Consider the following 22,673-nt stretch of genomic DNA (forward strand, 5'->3'; position numbering starts at 1 on the left):
AAAGATAAAGATATTAAAAAATTAAATATATAATAGAAAATTCCAAAAAGCCCAAAAAAAAAAAATTTTGTTTAAACATTAACAGCATTAACGCTACCGGTCCTAACTATGGCCGTTTTTCTTTTTGAAAAAAAAAGTTTAAACTACCAAATAACTAATGGTAATCCTAATTTTGGTGGCTCCTTATCAAAATAATCACTTGAAATATCGGATATAGAATAAGGAAAAATTCATGGCAATAATCCGACCTTTAGCCCATTCTTTTTTAATAATCCGACCTTTTGATTATTATTTAATAATCAGACCTTTGGTGGTCTTTAATTTTTATTGGTCCCAACCGGTGATGTAACCTGTTATAACAGATTACATGACACGTGGAGGCCTGTAATTGGTAAAAAAAAAAAAAACTTAAAAAAAACAAAAAACAAAAAAACAAAAACAAAAAAAAACAAAAAAACAGAAAAATAGAAAAACAGAAAAATAAAAAAAATAAAAAAAACAGCCAGCCACCAGGGAGCCAGCCCAGCCACCAGCCCAGGCCAACCCCCTGCCGCCGGTACCTGCTCCGGCAGACACGCCGGCGGCCGTCGGCCTACCTCCCTTTCCCTCTCCCCCTCCCTCCCTCCCATTCACTCTCCCCCTGCTCTTGCCCTACCATCACCGGCAGCACCGAACCACCCCCTCGCATCTCCCTCACTCACAACCCTGCTCCCTCACTGCCACCATAGCAGCCACAATCAGCACCACCTCACGCCACCCAGCAAACAATCGCAGCAGCTCACTTCACTGCTCTCACACGCACCACCAGGCAGCAATTAAAGCCACTGATGCACCGTCACTTCACCGCCACCACTGCACCCCTTCCTCTTCTCCTTTGCTTAATTCCTTTTCCTGTCAAACTTAGCGTCACCGAAACCACCCCCCTCGCCACTATCACCACCATCTCTCACCTCCAATACCGTTGTAGACTCACAAATAGCCCACAAACCGCCGATAACAACCAACTCAACCACACGCCCCCAAACACCAAATCGACAGCCACCAATTCGAAAAAAAATAGCGCCCGAAATTCGCAACACAGCCCACTAATCCATTATAAATTGAAGGAGTACGGTGGGAGGGTGGGTCGCGTCACCGGCGTGGGGGAGGGGTGTAATACCCCGTATTTTTGAAAGGTATTTTAGTCTCGTATTTTGACGTATTTTTCTAAATTAATTATTTTCTAAAGAGTATTTTAGTTTTGGAGCCAAAATGATATTTAAATTTTGGCGCCTAAATCATTTGTCTTATTATTTTACAAAACTAATTAAAATGGATAATCCAATAAATGAAACTATTTTATACCTATGTTATAAATAGTATTTTTGATTTCTCAAAAATTAAATAGATAAACCGAAATTATATTAATTCGGTTAAAATAAATTAATTAAATTAATTTCCTTAAACTAATTAAATTGTATTTTCGGATTTCATATAAAAAAAATCATAATTGTTTTGATACCTTTCCAAATTAATTATTTTTAGGAAATATACCTATAAATTAATTAATAAAATTAATTTCCTGAACTAATGATATTTTCAGATTTTTCATAATGAAAATCTAATTTTATTTATTTTCATAAAATAAACTAAATAAATGTTATTTTCGGATTTTTACAAAATAAAAATCTGATTTTATTTAATATCCTTCTAAGTAAATTATTTTCATGAAATAAATTAATTTTCTAAACTAATTAAATGTTATTTTCGGATTTTTCATAATAAAAATCTGATTTTTATTTAATATCTTGCTAAACTAATTATTTTTATGAAATAAAATAATTTCCTAAACTAATCAAATGGTATTTTGATTTTACATAATCAAAATCTGATTTAATTAATTATTATAGGCCATATTTTCGGCCACCCCAATAATTTAGTAAGAAAATTGATTTTTATTCTTCCAAATATTATAAACTTTATTGAATCATTAATTTTAGACAAATAACTTATTTTACAAAATCCCTAAACTAACATAAGAGGACCGAAAATATTGAACAATATTTAGCTCAATATTTTCGGCCACTCATGAATTTTCTAAAGGATTTTTAATTTATTTTATTAAAAATAAAATCCTTTAAATTTCCTTATTTCTATTCTTAAATCTAAAAATTATTTGATCCTATTCTATACTTGCACTCCAAGCTCAAAACCTACCAAATTAAATTTCATGATCAAATAAAACAAATATCCTTCCATACATTTAAAACCCTAGTTTCTATTCTTCAAAACTTCCATAAATCATAAACCCTAAATTGTCATAAACCCATCACCTAAACACCTATAAATACCCCCTCATACCTCTCATATTCTTCACACTAAAAACTCGATTCCCTTCTTTTCTTTTACTCTTCTTTTCCCTCAAACTTTTCCTATTTTTCTTTTCCTCTTTTCTAAAAGAAAATTTACCCGTATATCTTTGGGGCCAATTTTTGGGCACTTCTGGTCAGTTTTTGGATTTTTCTATCTCACAGAAAATTATTCCTCTCAAAAAATCCTTGAGGTTAGGCTCAAGAATCACCCAATTCAGAGTTATATTAAAGGAGTTATGACCTCTTCAAGTTCTGCCTATCCTTTCCAACGCAAATTCAATTTCCTTTAATCTTATTCCTTTATTTTCTTCATGGTTAGTTTTCTAAAATATAATTACCTATTTCACAGTAATAATTTTATAGTATTATTTTTAAAATAGTTTTATAGTCCATGCACCTTAGATTTGGGTTTATGTCTAAAGATGTTGTGATAACCGTATGGTTATGTTAATTGCAAGGTGTATTCGTGATTGAACTTTAAAAGTGCGAAGTGTTGATTGATATTCGGAATTAAGGTACGTTATGTGGTTTGATACCTTCGAAAGTTGACTATGAAATTATGTTTTAATATAGTTCTTAAATTATGTGCCGTATGAAATTATGTTTTACTATATGAAATTGTGTTTTATGATGGCTTGAAATTAATGATTTTGGTTAATCAAAGAGGCTTTGAATTGCGATTAAAATTATTAAAAGGATTGGATTAAAAATGATTTACAAGTTTATTGATGTCCAAGTATAACGGATTTTTTTTAAAAGGTGCTCTTAAGCAATCAATCGATATGGTTATGAATCCCACTTAGGGAATGGATTAGAGAAGGCTATGGACTTTGCATGACCTAGCCTTTCCTCAAGATTGGCCTTTGTTATAAAGTAAACCACTTGGGGGGTGTGCACACTTAGTGAGGAATTGGTTTTGGAACGTAATCGATTGAGTTTTTAAATTTGTCTTGAAAGAATTGATTTGGAAAAACTCTTACTTGAGTACGGCATTGGAATTCTTATGAATTAAATCTAAATGATTTAAATTATGTTTTACTTATCTTACACATAATCTACTTAGCATAATTTGCTAATACGTACTTTTGTTTTGGCTTTGCCCTGTTTACCATTTATGGTAAGCAGGTGAACTTTTCAGGTGGAAGTTAATTGATGCATACGGGAGTCCACGGAAATTTCACCTAGCTTAGGAAAAGTTTGACTTTGTTTTGTGTCAAAAAAAAAATTATGAACAAGTTTATTTAAAGTTTTATTAATAAGAATAAAGAATTTTCCGCTGCAAAAGTATTTTTAAAGTATAAGCCTTGCGTTATCACGCGGCGGTAATACGCCCAAGTCTATCTCTACGGTATTTATACGTATTTTTTACATATTCCGTAGAGGGAGATTTGGGGGTGTTACAAGGGGGGAAATCGGCGCAGGAGGAGGGGGCAAACCGGCACAGGGGGATGGTGGTTCTGGGGTTTGGGTTTGGGTGGTGGTGGGCTGTGGCTGAATTATTGGGTTTTTTAATTTATTTTTTTTTTGTTTTTTTTTTGACCAATTATGTAATGACCCGTGTATTTTAAACCAAAAAAAAAAAAAATTTACCTCTTCAACCGGTTTCTGGTCAAATGGGACCAATAAAAATTAAAGACCCCCAAAGGTCGGATTATTAAATAATAATCGAAAGGTCGGATTATTAAAAAAAGAATGGGCTAAAGGTCAGATTATTCCCATGAATTTTTCCTATAGAATAAAGGATAGGAACATCATTTTCGCAAATATGAATCAATAAATATATAACAAGGAAAAACTTGTTTCTTATTTTAATTAACTCCTACGAAGAAAGATTTTTTCGAAAAAATCTTCTATTACATTACTACTCGTTACGTTCTATTATTAGTTTGTTTATAGTGAAATAGTATAGTATTGGTGCATTAATCCTAGTCGTACCTATTTTATACAAACAAAAATCGAATATCGTTAGTAATAGAAATATCAACATAGTAAGGGCTCGTTATTTCTTCGGTTTATGAGTCATAACCATCTTATTATGGTCGGGTAAACCAGCTTGTTAAAATTGTTGTGCATTGAGTTTTTAGTGATTTTTTTAAAAAAAGTTAAATAATCTCTTATCCCCCACTCTTTCTCTCCACCAATGCAACCACCGCACCCTAACCATCGATATACCCAAGTTTCCATACCACCTTAAGAAAACAAGAGAATTGGCATTATTAACTAGCCAAAACATTAAAAACATGTTAACATCGTTTGGGAAGAACCGATAGTTGAGACCTTTAAAAGTTAGGACAGCTAGAGTTAATTGATATTTGAGACCAGAAAAATTTGTCAAGAGTTTGATTATTCCAGAATAAAACAACAGTTGACATATAATTGCTCAAAATAGAACTTGATCGCTTGACAACCTATGAAACAGGTTAACCAGACGTGTCAAATTGTGATTGGTTAGGTTTTTTTAATAATTAAATCAATTTCTTAAAAAAAATTTATGTTAACAACTTCCCCCCCCCCCCCACCGTACCAATACCCCCCCTTCCTCTACGACCCCTAACCCTACCTCGGCCACAAACCACCCACCCCCCCGGACCATTCGTACCCTAGCCTTTTCCCCATCGAAACCCCCCTCCTCTCCCCTACACTAGCTACCACTGGCCTACACCATCCCCACACACCCCTCTTAAAAATCATGGCATTGTCGCAACCATCCCAAAACCCCACCTTAGCCTAGCCATCAAATCGGCGCACCTAAAGTGGATTGCTAAACATCGCCCGCAAATCTCCACATAAAGCCCACAAAATTAGAGTGAAATGACACTTTTGCCCTCAAAGTAAAAAACACAATTTCTTCTCTCTATTCTCTACTTCCACTTTCTCTCTCTAAAAAACTTTCCGAGCGATGTCGAGGCGGCCGGCAAGGAAGTGGCGGCACCGGCGGCGGGTGGACGGCGGTTTGCCGGCGAGGAGGTATTTTTTATTAATTTTGTTTTTAAAAAATAAAAAAAAAAGTTTGGAGGCGGTGGCGGCGCCAAGGCCAGACGCCACCGTCACGGCGTCTGGCCTAGGCGCCTCGTAATATATTTTTTTTTTTAATTTTTTTTTGTTTTTAAATTTGAAATTTTATTTTCGAAAATAATTTTTTTTTTCTTTTTTTTTAAATTTGTTTTTCTTTTTTTTAATTTTAAATTTTATGTTTCTGATTTTTTTTTTTTTATTTTGTTTTAAATTTTGTTGTTTTTTTTTAAAAAAATTTTATGTTCCTCTTTTTTTTTTTTAATTTTTAATTTTATGTTCTTGTTTAAAAAAAAGTTTAAAACAAAAAAAAAAAAACAAAAAAAAAGAGAATTAAATTAAAAAAAAAAAATATTTTTTTAAAGCCACCCCTAGTGGCGCCTGGCCAGGACGCCGGAGCCACGGTGGGGGCGCCTGGCCAGGACGCCGCCGCCATGGTGGCGGCGTCCTGGCCAGGCGCCTCGGCCGTGGCTCCGGCGTCCTGGCCACGCGCCACTCCCATGGGTGAGGCTTCCCCACCAGGCGCCTATGCCACGGTGGCGGCGTCCTGGCTAGGCGCCACAACCACGGCATGGCCTTCTCGGCTAGGCGCCAGCCACCATTTCGTCCTTACGATACGTTACGAACTTCGTTTTCCGGCGACGATGGCGACTCTCCGGTGCATATCGCTGCCGACGACGTCTCTTCGGTGATCCACATTTTTTTAGTGCGAAAAATTTGTTTTCGGTTAAAATTATAAAAAGGGCAAATTTGTCAAAAAATTATAAAATGCGGGCTTTATGTAGTAATTTGTGGGCGATGTTTAACAAATCCCCACCTAAAACCCCACCCTAACCACCACAATAGTGCACCCATGCATCCTGAAACCCCACCCTCTTAGAACCATTGTAGTTGTAGGGAGAAAGAAGGGGGCAAGTTCTATATGGCATGCGGGGAAGGGATGGTCGACAATAGGGGATGGTGCCACGGTGGGCTGGGGAGGGGACGGTGCCATGGTGGGCTGGTGAGGGGGTATATTTTATCACAAATAATTAGTTTGTTGATAATTTTTTCTTTAAAAATCCTAACCAATCCCAACATAACATGTGTCTAGTTTAACCTTTAACAAATTAACAATTTTTTATACTATTTTGAACAAATGTGTGTTAAAGGTCGTTTTATTTTACAATAATCATCATTTGTTTTATTTTTGGAAGATCAGTGAAAGGTCGTATTAATTCTGACAATTTTTCCTAAATAAAATCGACCATAATTAGGACTGTTAGAGCCAATTATTCCTTTTTATGTTTTAAAACTATTATGTATATATTTCCTTCTTTCTTAATTTTTTTTTAATTTTTTTTGTAAAAGGTAAGGAAAATAATATTAGGAAGCCTTCCTCACGAGGGGAATTCTTAACGTATCAGAAGAAAGAATAAGGAATAGGCTAGAGCTATTACAAACATCAATATCCATATTATCATACACTAAATGACTTACATTAGCGATCCAATCTGCTGCTCAATTTGCCTCTCGGTAAATGTGTTGAATACTCCAATTATAAAACCAAGTGAGGAGAGACCGAATATCTTTTATAATATGCTCGATCTGCCAAGGGATTGCCCAAATGCCTTTCACTGAATTGATGACTAATAGATTATCACCTCCAATCTGAATGTTCTGAATGCCACATTGAAGAGCTAGTTGGACTCCTTTATGAAGAGCTTTAGCTTCTGCTATAAATACTTTGGTGTTGTCGAGGTTGAAAGTAGATGCCTTGATGAGGGCTCCGCTACTATCTCTGATGATGATTCCTGTTGTTGCGAACCTAACCATCGAAGTTGAGTTTGAAGAAGTTGTTGGGAGGTGTCTTCCATAAAGTGAGAATGAATGGTGGAGAATGAATGTGAGGAGAATGGTTATGGGATCTCGAGATGGGAGATCCCATGGACAAAAAGGTATCTATGAGACTTATTTGGTGCCACTCATTGAACGCAAATTGCGCTCGGTGGTAAATCCGAAAGATGTCAAAGGTTTCATTGCGGAAGATAATAGCATTTCGCTCTTTCCATATACTCCAAATAAAGAAAATAAATTTCTTCAAAGTGTTGGGGTGTTTTCTTAAGTATATTATTGTTTCAATTAAATTTAAAAACTGAGGTTGTACAATCTAACCATTTTTTAGTTAAATGGAGGTTCCAAACTTCTCTAGTTTTAGTGCAATTAATGAAAAGATGGTCAATTGTTTCAATTTGATGATTGCATAAGGGGCACATATTTAACGGGATAATATTTCTTTTGTGAAGAGTGTCTCGAATACCTAAACTATTATGGAATACTTTCCATAAGAAAATTTGAAGCTTAGGGGTTATATCTATTTTCCAAAGCCATTGATGAGGCCAATTATTGTTACCGGGGTTGAGGTTATGAGCTAGCCAAGTGGCCGACTTAACTGTGAAGTTTTCATGCGTAGTGAGCCCCCAAACGGAGGTATCTATCATACCATTAAGAGGTAGTGGAATACCACTAATTTTAGCTGTGATGTTTTCAGGAAGAATGCCCCTTAATTTTTGTCTATCCCACAACTTATTAGGCAAAATAAAGTCGCACACATTAGTGTTAAGATCAACTTGATTGACATTTATCTCAAGAAGCTCTAAAAGGCTTCGGTTAGCCATCCAATTATCAATCCAGAAGAAGATATCTTTGCTATCACCTATCTTCGAACGAATACCTTTTCTCTAGTTCACGTTGAGCAAGAATCTTTTTCCATATATGGGAGTCTTTTAACATGTTTTTGTACTAAAAAAGGGATGTATTAAGAATAAACTTATTATCCTTAATAACTTTCACCCAAAGATTATTCTTAATGAATGCATCATTTATGTAGTGAATACACTTTGACTAATGATATATAGTTTTAACATGTGGTCGAAATTAGTAATATAATGTATGCATGTATAAAGAACTTGTTGTCATTAGATGCATTCCTTTTTATAAATGAAAGTTACAATCTAGATGCATTCACTTTCCTTATTAGTTACTCCCTCTGTCCCTTTTTTTTTTTTTTTTGACTTTTCACGGACGTGTTTTAAAATGTATATAACTTCATTTTTATACGCGTAAAAATTATAAAAACTTGATATTAATAAAATATACAACGAGACGAATCTAAAAGACCCCACATGTATATTATCTCGATTAATGAAAATTTATGGTCAAATTTTTTGAAGTTTGATCCATTTATATGCAATGGGGCAAAAAAATGAGTACAAAGGAAGTAATAATAAATTATCTATCTCTATCCTATCACATACATCCTCTTTATTTTTTCTTATCTATCTACTCAAAAAATTGCTAAAACGGAAGAAGTATTAATTTTACAATTTTACAAAACTTTTAAATTTTTTTTATGGAGTACTCGTACCATTGAAACTTGCTGCTTTAATTTTTTTTTTTGAATATTTAATGGATTGCATAAAATAATAATAAAATATTAAAATAATGGATATTTAATGGATATTCGAAATTAACAAATACATAGTGAATAAGAGAAAAGATAAAGAGGGAAAAAATGATTTTTTTTATCATAAAGTTCCATATATGGCTGCCCATATCGTGTGACTGGGGTTACTCAATTAGGCATTACTCATCGGTCAGGGGTTACTCGGTCGATCAGAGGTTATTTGATCAAGGATTGCTCGGTTGGTCAGAATTTACCTGATCAGTATTTTGATGTGTATTAGCCAGTCACACAGTGTAGCCAATCATGCAGAAAACGCGCTTTTTTTTTTCTTGAAAAAATAATATAGTAGATACTTCTAACTTCTAAGAGACCCCAAAAGAAAAGAGAGGAAAAAAAAAAGAATATTAAAGGGAAAAAAAAAAAGAAAAGAAAAGAAAAGGTGGAGTATAAAATCGAAACGGCAAAACACTATTGATTCCTGGTGGGCTGGTGGTCCCTTAAATAATAGTGGACCTTATTATATATTTTTGTTTGGTTAATTTAACATATATAAAATTTTTCTAAAGAAAGAAAAATAGGAATGCTGAAGTTACTGTAAAGCCCCTCTGAAGACTTTATTTCCACTCTTTCAAAGAAAGCCAATGGAGTATAGTCTACTGAGGATCAAGGAGTGGAGGGATCGGTGAGTCCCTCCATATTCCACCGGCGTGATCAGAGTTCGATCCTCACCCTCACTACATCCTTTCGTTTCGTGCGTATCATAATATTAGGAATTGCATAAAGTGTTTATATAAATTATTGAGTGAGGACCAAATAAAAATTTATGATATATTAAATTGCTAATAAGAGAGATAAATTATGATAAAAAATTTGCTTCCATAATCTAATTTTTAGCCAATCCAACAACCTTTGAGCCTTTGAGGGTAATTCAGTTTCATTGATGTCTGTTGTATGTTGGTAACCAATCTAATAGGTTGCCAACACAGCTCATGTTTCTATCTTACCCGCCATTTCTCTCTTTCCCTCCCCTCTTCATTTTCTCTCAATCCCTTCAATGATTTTCGTCAACCCGACCTTTAGCACAGGCCATCACCTCCTTATCAGCCTTCACCCGCACCAGCCCTCCCCTTCCCTTCCCCTTATCACCTTCTTATCAGCCGTCACTCCATTAGTGTTATAGGGGTTACTCTATTAGAGTTATAATGGTATACTTAGGCCTTGTTTAGTTCAACTTATTTTTACTTATTTCAGAAAAAATAAGTTCACATCAGATCAGATCAGAAAAAATAAATTCAGATCAAAACATCGTTTTATGTGCGGTTTTTTATCGCTAAATATTCTTAATTTCGTAATGAAAAAACTTATGAAAATTACATATTAATAAACTACACATTATTACGAATCTAACAAGATCCCACTTGATATATGTTTTCCTTATAGATTATCGTACACTAAAGGTCAAAGTTTGGTCAAATCAGACAATCAGATCAGATCAGATCAGACCAAACCAGATCAGTAAAAATAAGGTGAACCAAACAAGGCCTTAGTTAGTAATATAGAAATAACTCTGTTAGTGTTGTATGAGTTACTTTATTACTTAAGGGTTACTCAATAAGCTAAGTATAATAAAGACTTAAAGAGTTAGGTCATGTTCACTTCAACTTATTGTTGCTAAACTGTGATTAAAATTTTACTGAATTGAAACTATTTTTGTTGAACTTAAATTAAATTACTAAACTGAAATTACTTTTACAGATTGTCTATTATATTTTTTCTTTAGAGTTACTAATTTTTATTGAATTGAAATTATTTTTACTGAATTCAAATTAATTTTACTAAATTGAATATTTTTTTTTTACTAAGCTAAAATTATTTTAGTTTTTTTTTTTTTTACAAGCGGCTACTTGGTGTGACTAGCTGCACAGAAGACAATAACAGTTTAGTTAAATTATTATGACCCTACCAATATATATTTTTTTTTTAATTAGAAACTATTAAGGTCACCTTAAAAAATAATATTCGTTAAAAATAATTTAAGTTCAATAAAATTTAGTTTGGTTCAATAAAAATTAGTAACTTTAAAGAAGAATTATAACAGAGAATCAGTAAAATAAATTTCAGTTAAATTAAAAAAAGAAAATCTATTCAACAAAATTAAGGTGAAGTAAACGAGGTACAAATAGTAAAATGAATAAAATAATTACAAGGAAATAAGCTTAAGAAACTAAGGCCCTATTCAGTTCACCTTAAAAAAAATTGTACTCAGTAAAAATAAGTTAATTCAGTCAAAATAAATTCAATTCATTAAAAATATTTTATGTTCAATAGAAGTCGGTTCTAAAGAAGGAATATAATATAAGTTTAGTAAAATTAATTTCAGTTTCCGTAAAAGAATAATAATAATTATAGTTTAATAAAAATAATTTAAGTTTGGCATAAATAATTTTAGTTTAACATAATTTAAATTTCAGCATAACAAAAATAAGGTGAGGTGAATAGGGTTTAGGCCCTGTTCTGTTCACCTTATTTCCACTTATTTCAAGATTAATAAGTTCAGATAAGATAAGTTCAATAAAAATAAGTTCTAATAAGTTGTGATAAGGGTTAATCAGGGCTATCCAAGTTTAATTTATAACTAAAATAAGTTCTAATAAGGGCTAATAAGTTAAGATAAGTAAAAATCAAGTGAATAGAACGCATCCTTAACCCGGAGAAAAAATCTATACTTGAGATTTATGTATTACTTCGTATAAAATTGTATCAACAAGCTCTTCAAGTGTTCAATTATACGTATATGAAGAAAAAAAAAAATAATAATAAAAAAAAAAAAAATAATCTTCAATTATATACGGAGGTAATGAGATAACAAAACTCATTTTCCGTATTTTTCATATTACTCACTCGTTCAATTCTACAACAGAAAATTTCACTCTCACTTTTCTAGGTATTTTCTCAACTGTCATTAGTTTTTTAACTTTCAATTTTGATTTATGTAACCCTTACCAGTATTTAAACATTGTACGAGTATATGCAGAAATAAATTGTCACTCCATATTAATGCATCAACGTATCAAACAGTGTTATTTATGTTTATTTTAATGTTTTACTTTTGATATTTAGATTTTAGAAATGCATATATCATATCTCATTTCAAATTAAATTGTAATGTTGAGTTGGGTACGTAGTTTTTGGTTGAATTAAGGCATTATAAAATAGGACGATGAGGATTTGAACCTGTGACCTATATGTTGTACTTGGTAACAAATCCTTATTACTAAGTATTTTACGGCCAAGACCTCGTTGGTAGCATGAAAGAGTTTTTTTGTTATTTTGACATGAATGTGTATTTTTTGTTGTATATAGTATAATGTTGTTTTCTTGTAAAAAATTATACAGATATGGTGAGAACAATGAATAATTCCAGAAAGAGTAGATGTATAAAGGCAGATCGGATTTCGCAGTTGCCGGAACACATTCTCCGCCACATTTTATCATTTGTTCCCATTAAAGACGCAGCTCGAACAAAAACTTTGTCTACAGAGTGGAAAAGAGTATGCACTTCTTACAACATTTGCACATGTTTGTGTTATGATCACAACTCTTTTGCCTTACAGTTACTACTATCTGCTGATGCAATCGGGCAAGAGCCCGATGTGTGCGAAATAAGGGACAAATTCGTGGATTTTGTGGTAGATAACTTAGGAAAAATAAGCCAACAAAAGTCATCAGTACTAAGACTATCGTTAGATGTGGCTGTATTTAACGACGAGTTTTCTAGTGTAGATGAGTTGATGGATCTGTTTGGAAAAACTAAGGTTGAAGAATTGTGTGTTACCATGCAAACAATTGACTCTCAGGTGTTTACAGAGTGGGAAAAGACGTTGGAAGATGTATGTTACGAATTTCCCTACCCGACTGTACTAGCTTCAAACTGGCTCGAATCTCTTACTATTCGATGGTGCAAGTTCCCTGCGACAGCTGCAGGCACGTTTTCATCCCTGCGACAACTGTGGCTAAGACAAGTTATGCTTAGTGAAGAATCATTAAGCACTTTGGGAAGTTGTTGTCCAGGGATCGAGCCAATAGATGATTATTGCACGTTTTGGTTTGAAACCCTTAAGCTTTCGGAGTTTCCTAAGCTAAAGAAGGCTTCCATCCTAGCATCAGGTGAATTTGGTTTGCTCAACAATGTTGACACTACAGAAACTAACCTAGAGAATTTATATTATGAAAGTATTGAATACAATTGGGTGACGAGTCCAGCTGCTTGTCGTAATTTCAGGGAACTCACCCTGTATTACTGCCATGTAATCGCGCCTAATCTGTTTGAAGACTTCACAACAGCTTTTCCACTTATTGAGAATGTACGTATCACTGGTGATTCGAGTTTTGAAGGTGTAGATTGGTTCAAAGCTACTACTAATAATCATCTAAGGAGTTTAGATATACATTATGTTTTTTTAATTCTTCAGAAGCTTTATGTAGATTGTCCAAACCTGAAGTATTTCAGGTTTAATGGTGCTGTTTCAGAGGAGGTTTATATCAACTGTCAAAACTAAGGATTTTTCAATATTCAGTCCATGGTAACATCCCAAAGGTTGTTTCTGTTAACCTTCCGACTGCCTTATGGTATAGATTCGATTTTAATGTGTATAGTCATCTTGACACGTCGTGGTTCATCAGCTTAAAGAAGTTCATAGAACAGATAGGAGGACACAAAAGCATTTGGCTACCTCTTAGAGTTAGCCTAAAGATGGTAGGTGCAACAATCTTTGTTTTCTGAACTTTTGCAAAATGTGTTAGAAATACATTATTCATTGTACTGTATGTTTTCTTTTGCAAGGTTCAATTTGTTCTAGATGAATTTCAAGCAACTCCGATTTCCCAGCTTAAACATGTCCACCTAGAACTGGAAATTAAAAATAGTAACAAGAAAGATTTTGGCCATCTAGTAGAAGCTTTTGTGGATGGTCTCTTTTGGGCTACCTGTTCAAATACCTTGACTATACAAGTCTTACATGGTTATTATTGTTATGATGTTGTTAAGGTACGCCGATTCATTCCTATTCGAGTGTAATCAACTGTCAAAACGGATTAAGAAGTTTCTGAAATAGTTGAGAACTTGTTATAACTATGCATGTGTTTCCTTTTTTTTGGTTTTCAGTATTTGTGTAGGAGATTAGCAGACAAGAAACCTCAAAATGAATCTTGTTGTGAGCAGCAATTATGCCATAAATATTGGTGGCATAACATGGAAGATTTTGAAGTTACTCTGGGAAATAAAGACATGAAGGAGAAGTTGACGTGTTTGGCAGAGATGGTAAAAATGGCACAGACAAACCACCAAAAGCGTAACCCTGAGTTCAGATTTCAATGGTACACCATTGAAGAAATAGCAAGGTTTTTGGTGGATATGAATGAATCTTGATTATAGTACTTTCTCCGGGTTTTTTCTTTTCTCTTTTACGGAGTACTTGTATTGACTTGAAGCATTATTCACAATAATTATTTCACATTATCCACTTTGATTTTTGTTATTTTTTTCTAATCAATTTTCATATGAGTGTTTTATTTATTATAACGAAGTGTTTTTTTTAAAAGTGTTCTAGGAGTTGTCTTTTAATCTTGAAAAATCAGAGAAAAGTGATCGAACATACTTGAGATGGGCGGAAGCCGTTTGAAATGTCTGATTTGCTTCTCCTCCCTTGAATTTGCTGTGAAGCGTAACAAAATCTGGGGAAACTTCGTCGGCAACCTCATATTGAGACCATCTCAACATCCCATGGCGTGGATTCAACCACCATACACCACATACTTTATTGGCCTCCTTGCCTCTCAGGCTCTCATCAAACTCAAAAAGAGGTTAATTATACAGGATTACAGTATACAAGTTTATAACCAAGAAATAAGTTGGCAAAAATAGTATATGCCCAAAACCTAATAACTTCTTCATTAGGAAGTACTCCGTATAACTTTTATGTTTATAAACAAATTACGGAGTATAAGAAAATATACCATTATAAACTTACATGTTTATTACAGTCAAGCAAGCTATATTGTCTACATCAATAAATTCTATTCAAGGCTCTATGATAATCTTCCCAGTAGCATGACCACTCATTATCCTACTCCAAGCTTCTTCAGCTTTCTTCAATGGATGTTTCGAGTCTATGACTGTTTTAAGCTTTCCTTCCTTCACCAAATTCACCACATAATCAAAGTTTTCCGTCTTTGGAATCAAAAGCAGAGGAACCAGCTGCTTCTTAGAGAATGTCAGCTTCTTCAAAGCAAAAGTCATCATTGCACTTGGGGTGGGAGTCAAATCTATCACCTTACCTGTTGCACTCAAATTGGGTTCAAAGGTGGACCAAGGGATACCACTTGCACCATGGATCACATAGTCGTATTTCTTTCCTGACGGACTATTTAAGGACGCCCCTTCCGGGGTCTTGTAGTCAAGAACCTCATCGGCCCCTAAGCCCTTGACAAAGTCTAGGTTGCGAGCTCCACATGTTGCCGTTACATGCGTATTTCCCATCTTTGCCAGTTGGACTGCATAGTGGCCCACACCCCCTGATGCAGCTGTGATCAATATGTTCTTTCTTTCACCACTTCCATCAAGCTTGATGTTTGCAGCCTGGGTGAGAGCTTGGTGAGCAGTAAGGGCAGCAACAGGTAGGGCTGCACCATCGGGTGCTGATACTTCTGGTGGTCTGGTAACAGTCAGGTTCTCCTTTGCCACGGCGTATTCAGCCAGTCCACCCCCATTCTGTCAGTCATAATATTAATCAGTCACAACTTCAATTTTCGCCCACAGAAAGCTCACTTATTTGTTTGATGAGATAGGGCCTCTATGATCAAAATAGCATGTGCAGCATGCCCTTCACTCATACAGAATTCAAAAAATCTATTCCGATTAAAAGAATTAGATTGGGGAAGCAAGCAACTTACAGCATGGCTAAGAATGGCCACGACCTTGTCACCAGTTTTGAACCTCTTTACAGCAGATCCAGCCTGGACTACCTCCCCAGCAACATCAGTTCCTGAACCAACACAAAAGACGATTTTTAGCTACCCAAAAAAAAAAAAAAAAAAAGCAAGAAAAATCATCTTCCATGCAAAGAATTGACCAGTTAGAATCATAAACATTAATTTAACAAGCTACCATTTGTACTATGCCTTATTATGCTTTTTACACTACACATTAAGAACATTTTAAGGAAAATGGTCACAGCCACAGCCCTTTCTAAAAAATGGTAAATAAAAAATTCTGAACTTGATGTACACCTGTAATGAATTTAAATGTCGATATAACAGCTTAATACAACAATATAGAGAGAGTTAATTCTTGAGCATATTTGATATAACACACTGGTATCTGCATCCTAAAATAGCATTGATCTGCTTCAAACATTTGAGATTTCCAAGTCCCAACACAATTCACCACAGAGAGGGTTAACTTCTGCCACTGATTACTACCATCCACAGTCTTCTCACAAAAAAGCGGAGGGCTAGTGGATAAACAAAACTACTCATATATGTCAAGTGAAAACCAAGAACTGAACTTTTCTTTTTGAAGGTTATGCATCAGCAGGAGGGGGGAGGGAAATAAACTCCTGCAGGAGATGAGTGTTAAATGGACCCAAAATATTGGGGTTCATAGGTGCAGTGCTATCCACCCACCCCAAACCTCATGCTCAACAAGAAAAGCTAAGTGCAGTCTAAAATCACACATTCACAAATTTGACATAACACAGAAGATGATGATCAAGCTGCTTGATGAAGAGTAATACAAACATTATTAGTTGCAATAAGTTAATGGGGTGTTTGGTATAGATATTGGAAATGGAGCGGAAAAGAAACAAATTAGAGGGAGGAAAGGAATTATTTAACACTTACCTTTCCATTTGTTTGGTTTAGCCATGGAAAGGAATCACTTAATCATAGCTCCTTTACTTTTTGTTTGAGGAAGGTAGGGGTAATTGTTACCTTAGGTTTTAGAGAGGTAACAAATAGTGGAAACCATTACCCCTAGGTAATGGTAATTGTTACCTAAACCTACTAACCAAACACTTAGTAATGGTAATGGTTTAATTGAATCCATTCCCACCCTAAAAAATACTCTAACCAAACATGCTCTAAGCCTCAAGCAAAGAGTGTAAATAAAACTACAGCGGTATCGCCAGTATGAGTGTATGACATACCAGGTATTGTGGGGAACTTGCGGGGTAAGAAGGGCCGTAGAGCACCTGCCTGTATCTTCCAATCAATCGGATTCAGAGTTGCTGCCTCAATCTTAACCAATACCTCATCAGCCTTTGGATCAGGAACAGCAACCTCAACGTGCTGCAACATAAACAAAACTAATGAGAAGACTTCAGATATCATTTTGGTTCAAGAATATTCACCTGTATCTTTTACCTACTCAATAAATGCATCATAATTTTAAAAACACGGCATATACCGATAAATTAGTGACTATGAAGAAAAGTTTGAAAGTAACTAACATTATACTCTCCTTATTTCCTAACGGATTACCAAAGTCAGGTCACTTTGTATGATATGTCCTTCACTACTAAACACTACATCAACCACTAAATTGCCAAACACTCAATTTTTTTTTATTAGTACCATAAAAGATACTGCCGAGCACGCCTTTAGTTCTTTTTCCAATGATCTCAAAGTTACCTAAGTATATCTTAGAATGAGCAAAACATTATATTAAAATACAAGCATTATTCATGTAATTAATTTCACAACTCCCATATTTTGAATCTTCGATGTGCATCCTTCCAATGCAGGAATTAGCAAGTTCAAATTTAAAATCCTACGAAAAGTTAGTTCATTACCAATTACCCTTTAATCAATTGACTCTAGAAGAGAATCTCTAATCATTATATTGAAAACATCATATTGTAGTTGGTAAATAGATGCATTATCTTAGCAACATTTGGGCCCAAACTTCAGTTTATAATAGACTAGTAGATGCTCCTGGACATAACTAAATGGAATATACAGCATTCCTCAACTTTTTCAGTCAATTTAATTCCTAATTCACTCTAATTTTCAATTCATAAAACAATTAAACTTATAAATACTCTTCAAATTTCAACTCCATCAAACAGTCAAACTACTACACAACTAAAAATATATAAAAAGAAAACAAACCCCATTTGTTAATCCACCTTAATTTCTCTAATTCATTCATTTTATATATAAAATCACCAAGTTGGCTCAAATTTACATTTTCAATTCCCATGCATTACAAGAAATACATATACAAGATTTTAAAATGCCCAATTAATATTTAATACCAACAACAACCAAAAAAATCAATCAAAATCGATGGAAACTAAAATTTAGATAACAAACTCTTTCTTTAAAAAAAACAAAAATATAAGGAAAAAATTAGGGACCTTTAAGGAATCAGCTCCACCACCATAGCCAGAATATTGAAGCGCGTGCATAAGTTTGGAAGCCATTTGCGCGTCAGATGACAGATGATATTCTTTCTTTCAAGTCTCAATCTTCTTACCACAGTTTATTTGAGGAGGCCTTTCTGAGTTTTTGGTATTTGGCTTATTTTTTGGGAGAGTTTCTTTTTCGTCAATGAATATGATCACATTATTGGCATTTGACAGGGAATACGTGGTTAACAGGATGCCCACATTTGTACAAAATTGTGGGTGTTAGCACCCCTTTGTGGCGTTGATTAAAGTTTTAGAGGTCGTATTTAGAATTTTACTTCCTCCGTTTTTTTTTTTATATTTATAACAGTTTGACTTTTACATTATTTATGTATTACTAGTTTTGATAATTTATAGCTATGCAAAAATATAGTCATGGAATTTGTTAAATTCGTCTCGATTTATACTATTTTAATATCAAATGTTTATAATTTTTACATATTGATAATTAAAAATATTAACGATTGAAATTATGCAAGTAGAATATAGAGTATTCGTATCAAAATTTCGTTTACTAGTATAAATAATATTCCCTCTATTTTATAATGATTTTCTCATTTGGAATCTTGATACTATTTATAAGATGAGAGAATAATCTAAAATACTCTTGATATATAAAACATAATATAGTCATGTTGAATTTTATTTAATTCTTCTCCATGAGTAGTTTATTAACATTCAATTATCCTTAATATATAAACATATTATTGTCATGCAATACTTTGATCATTATATCTCAATTTAAAAAAATACAATCAATATGAAAAGATCATTATGAAATAGAGGGAGTATGGAATATTAACACATTTATATTAACGTTGATGGGTCATATAACGTTAATATAAATGTGTTTAATATTTGTGATAATCTACTGAGTATTATAAAATAGAAGAAGAATAACATTTGTAGACAAACAAAAGAAGAATAACATTTGTTTTTATATTTCGTATAAAAACAAGCAAACTGATGCACAGTTGAGAACTTGAGAAGTGCCACTCTTGGATTTGCTTGTCTTATAGAATTATTTCCACTTTTGTAGTACGATGATTTGATTGGCAATACTCCCACTTTTTCCAATTTTATTAGATGTCTTCAAAGCGACACTCATGCTATTTTAATGCAACAGTTTGATCGACACATCTACCTATACGTAATTATAACCGTTAAATTTTGTAATTGTATGTAGCTAAAAAAATCATGAATAATTGATATTAGGAAAATGTTACATCTTGATTAATCAAACAACAGATTCATAATAGCAAGTGTTTTTGTATGTTAGTAAAAATCAAGTCAAAGTTAGTACTTATGACTTTATGAGGTTAACAAGAAACACAAATGATAAGTTGGCCTTAGGAGAGTGGATTACGTTTAACACCTCCTTCCCTCACACCACACACAAATTGACAAATTAAGCACACAAAAAGTGATTAATTTTACAAGATTACAATTTACATGTTTATAACCAAGAAATTGGCTGACGAAAATATTCTATGCCCAAACCCTGATAACTTCTCATTAGGAAGTGTAACTTCAATATTTATAAACATATACCATTATACTGTCAACTTGTCAAGCAAGTTATGGTGTCTGCATGACTGCATCAATATAATATGTTCAAGGCTCTATGATAACCTTTCCTGTAGCATGACCGCTCATTATCCTACTCCAAGCGTCTTCAGCTTTCGTCAAGGAATGTTTCGAGTCTATGACTGTTTTAAGCTTCCCTTCCTTCACCAAATTCACCACATAATCAAAGTTCTCTGTCTTTGGATTCCCAAGAAGAGGAACCAGCTGCTTCTTAGAGAATGTCAGCTTCTTCAAAGCAAAAGTCATAAATGCACTTGGGGTAGGAGTCAAATCTATCACCTTAGCTGTTGCACTTAAATTGGGTGCAAAGGCGGACCAAGGGATTCCGCTTGCACCATGGATCACACAGTCATATTTTGTTCCAGATGGACTATTCAAGGACGCCCCTTCTGGGGTCTTGTAGTCGAGAACCTCATCGGCCCCTAAGCCTTTGACAAAATCTAGGTTGCGAGCTCCACATGTAGCTGTAACATGTGTGTTTCCAAGCTTGGCCAGTTGGACTGCATAGTGGCCCACTCCCCCGGATGCAGCTGTGATCAATATGTTCTTTCTTTCACCACTTCCATCAAGCTTGATGTTTGCAAACTGGGTAAGAGCTTGGTGAGCAGCAAGGGCAGCAACAGGTAGGGCTGCACCTTCGGGTGCTGATACTTCTGGTGGTCTGGTAACTGTCAGATTCTCCTTTGCCACGGCGTATTCAGCCAGTGCACCCCCAGTCTATTAGTTGTAATATAAATCAGTCACAATTTGGTGGTGACCACAGAAAGCTCACTTAATTGTTTTATGAGATAAGGCCTCAGTGACCAAAATAGCAGGTGACTGAGGTTAGGCATGCCCCTCTACTAAAAATTATATAAAAAAAAAAAAAAAAAAAAAAAAAAAAAAAACCAATTTGGAATGAAAGAATGAGAATGGGGAAGTAAACAGCTTACATCATAGCTAAGAAAGGCCACGACCTTGTCACCAGTTTAAAACTTTTTACAGCAGATCCGGTCTGAACTACCTCCCCAGCAACATCAGTTCCTGAACCAAGATGAAAAATGGTCTTAAGCTGAAGAGGGATCATGCAAGACATAATCATCCTCCATGCAAAGAATTGCCCAGCTAGAGTAAATATCACTATTTTACTATGCCTTCTGAAGCTTTTACACTACACGTTGAGAACAATTAAAGGAAAACCGGTTGCAGCTACGATACTTCTAGAAGAATAACAATGATAGAAGCAAATCTTCTGTGTTCTGTCAAACTTGACGTACATAAGTGAAAAGCAAGAATGCACTTTTCCTTATGAAGTGTATAGATCAGCAGGAGTGGGGGAGGGGAGGGGGTAAACTCATGCAATATATGAGAGTTGAACGGACCCAAAATCTTGGGGTTCATAGTAGCAGTGCGTGCCTTCCACCCACCCCCAACCTCATTCCCAACAAGAAGAACTAAGTGCAATTTAAATTCACATGCTCACAAACTTGACAAAACAAAGAAGATGACGAGTAAGCTGCTCGTGTAAAGAGAGTAAATAAACTACAGCAGCATAGCCAGTATGAGTGTATGACATACCGGGTATTGTGGGGAACTTGCGGGGTACGAAGGGCCGAAGAATACCATCCTGTATCTTCCAATCAATCGGATTCAGCGTTGCTGCCTCAATCTTAACCAATACCTCATCAGCCTTTGGATCAGGAACAACAACCTCAACATGCTGCAACTCAGACAAACCTAATGAGAATACCTCAAATAACATTTTGTTTCATGAATTATTCACCTGTGAGAAGACCTCAACCTAATGAGAAGGCCTAAATGAAAGTACAAGCATAATTCATCAAACAGATTTTATAACTTCCAAACTCCCAATCTTCGAACAGCATCAACACTAAAATAAACACTCTGTGTTCTTCCTGCCAAAGGCGGGGTTAACAAGTACAAAACTCAAATTCCTACGAAGCGTTACTGATTACCCTTAACAAATTGACTCTAGTAGAGACTCTATTATATTCTAATCTTCATATTATATCTAAAACATCATATTAGACTATGCATTATTTTAGTATATACTCTGTTACAGACCAGTAGATGCACGTAACCATAACCTTTTGGAATAATCCTCATTCTTCAACCTTTTCAATCAATTAAATTCCTAATTTGCTGTTATATTCAATTTCTAAAACTATTGATTTCATACATCCTTTCAAATTTCAAGTCCATCAACTAGTCAAATTATTATGATTATACTACTAAGAATATACTTTTAATTCTCTAATTTAATATTCTATAGTACATAAAATCCACAACTTAGCTGTTTATTATACTAATATCATTCCCCAACATTTGCATGCATCCCAAAACATACATATACAAAGTTAGAAAATAACCAATTTAATCAAGAACGAAAAACCAACCAAAAAAATCAATCAAATTCGATGGAAATTAACATTTAGATAACATTCAGTTTATATAATAAGAAAATAAAAAAGTGAAGAAAAATGGACCTTCAAAGCATCAGCTCCACCACCATAGCCAGAATACTGAAGGGCATGCATAAGTTTGGAAGGCATTTGTGCTTCAATATGGGCTTATTTTTATTTGAGAGTATATTTCGTTATAAAATCATCGATGAGTATGATCAGTTGATTACTATGACATTTTTGACTCTTGACAAGGATTGAATACATAGTTTACAGGATGCCCACATTTATACGAAATTGAAAATGTCAGCATATTCGATGATTCAAAGTTTTGGAGGTGATAATTAATAGATACTAGTATTGTTTATAACAATAAAAATAAATACATAAACAAATTTGTATTGAATTC

At 34.2% G+C, this 22,673-nt stretch overlaps 2 protein-coding genes and 1 pseudogene across 2 annotated transcripts; 1 reads left to right on the forward strand and 2 right to left on the reverse strand.

Moving 5' to 3' along the window:
* Positions 1-12,206: 12,206 nt before the first annotated feature.
* Positions 12,207-14,236, forward strand: LOC110687667 (F-box/LRR-repeat protein At3g58940-like). Its single transcript, XM_021864294.1, has 4 exons — positions 12,207-12,359; positions 12,423-13,343; positions 13,652-13,855; positions 13,973-14,236. The coding sequence occupies exons 1-4, from the start codon at positions 12,207-12,209 to the stop codon at positions 14,234-14,236; spliced, it is 1,542 nt and encodes a 513-aa protein (XP_021719986.1).
* Positions 14,237-14,651: 415 nt separating this feature from the next.
* LOC110687794 (quinone-oxidoreductase homolog, chloroplastic-like) lies at positions 14,652-18,488 on the reverse strand. Its single transcript, XM_021864435.1, has 4 exons — positions 18,225-18,488; positions 17,013-17,154; positions 15,760-15,851; positions 14,652-15,577 (listed from the first exon to the last, which is right to left on the reverse strand). The coding sequence occupies exons 1-4, from the start codon at positions 18,288-18,290 to the stop codon at positions 14,888-14,890; spliced, it is 990 nt and encodes a 329-aa protein (XP_021720127.1). The 5' UTR covers positions 18,291-18,488; the 3' UTR covers positions 14,652-14,887.
* A 1,106-nt stretch (positions 18,489-19,594) lies between these two features.
* Positions 19,595-22,522, reverse strand: LOC110687795 (annotated as a pseudogene).
* Positions 22,523-22,673: the final 151 nt, after the last annotated feature.

Source organism: Chenopodium quinoa, unplaced genomic scaffold (genome assembly GCF_001683475.1).
Source record: "Chenopodium quinoa cultivar QQ74 unplaced genomic scaffold, ASM168347v1, whole genome shotgun sequence".
NCBI lineage: Eukaryota > Viridiplantae > Streptophyta > Magnoliopsida > Caryophyllales > Amaranthaceae > Chenopodium > Chenopodium quinoa.

What these genes read in the sequence shown, in the direction of transcription:
- LOC110687667 (XM_021864294.1), top strand. Translation starts at nt 12,207, where the DNA reads ATGGTGAGAACAATGAATAATTCCAGAAAGAGTAGATGTATAAAGGCA. An exon ending in ATGGTGCTGTTTCAGAGGAG is followed by an intron (nt 13,344 to 13,651) that starts GTTTATATCAAC and finishes TTCTTTTGCAAG; the next exon opens with GTTCAATTTGTTCTAGATGA. An exon ending in ATTGTTATGATGTTGTTAAG is followed by an intron (nt 13,856 to 13,972) that starts GTACGCCGATTC and finishes TTTGGTTTTCAG; the next exon opens with TATTTGTGTAGGAGATTAGC.
- LOC110687794 (XM_021864435.1), bottom strand. Translation starts at nt 18,290, where the DNA reads ATGGCTTCCAAACTTATGCACGCGCTTCAATATTCTGGCTATGGTGGT. An exon ending in CAAGTTCCCCACAATACCTG is followed by an intron (nt 15,852 to 17,012) that starts GTATGTCATACA and finishes GTGTTGGTTCAG; the next exon opens with GAACTGATGTTGCTGGGGAG. An exon ending in TGGCCATTCTTAGCCATGCT is followed by an intron (nt 15,578 to 15,759) that starts GTAAGTTGCTTG and finishes TATGACTGACAG; the next exon opens with AATGGGGGTGGACTGGCTGA.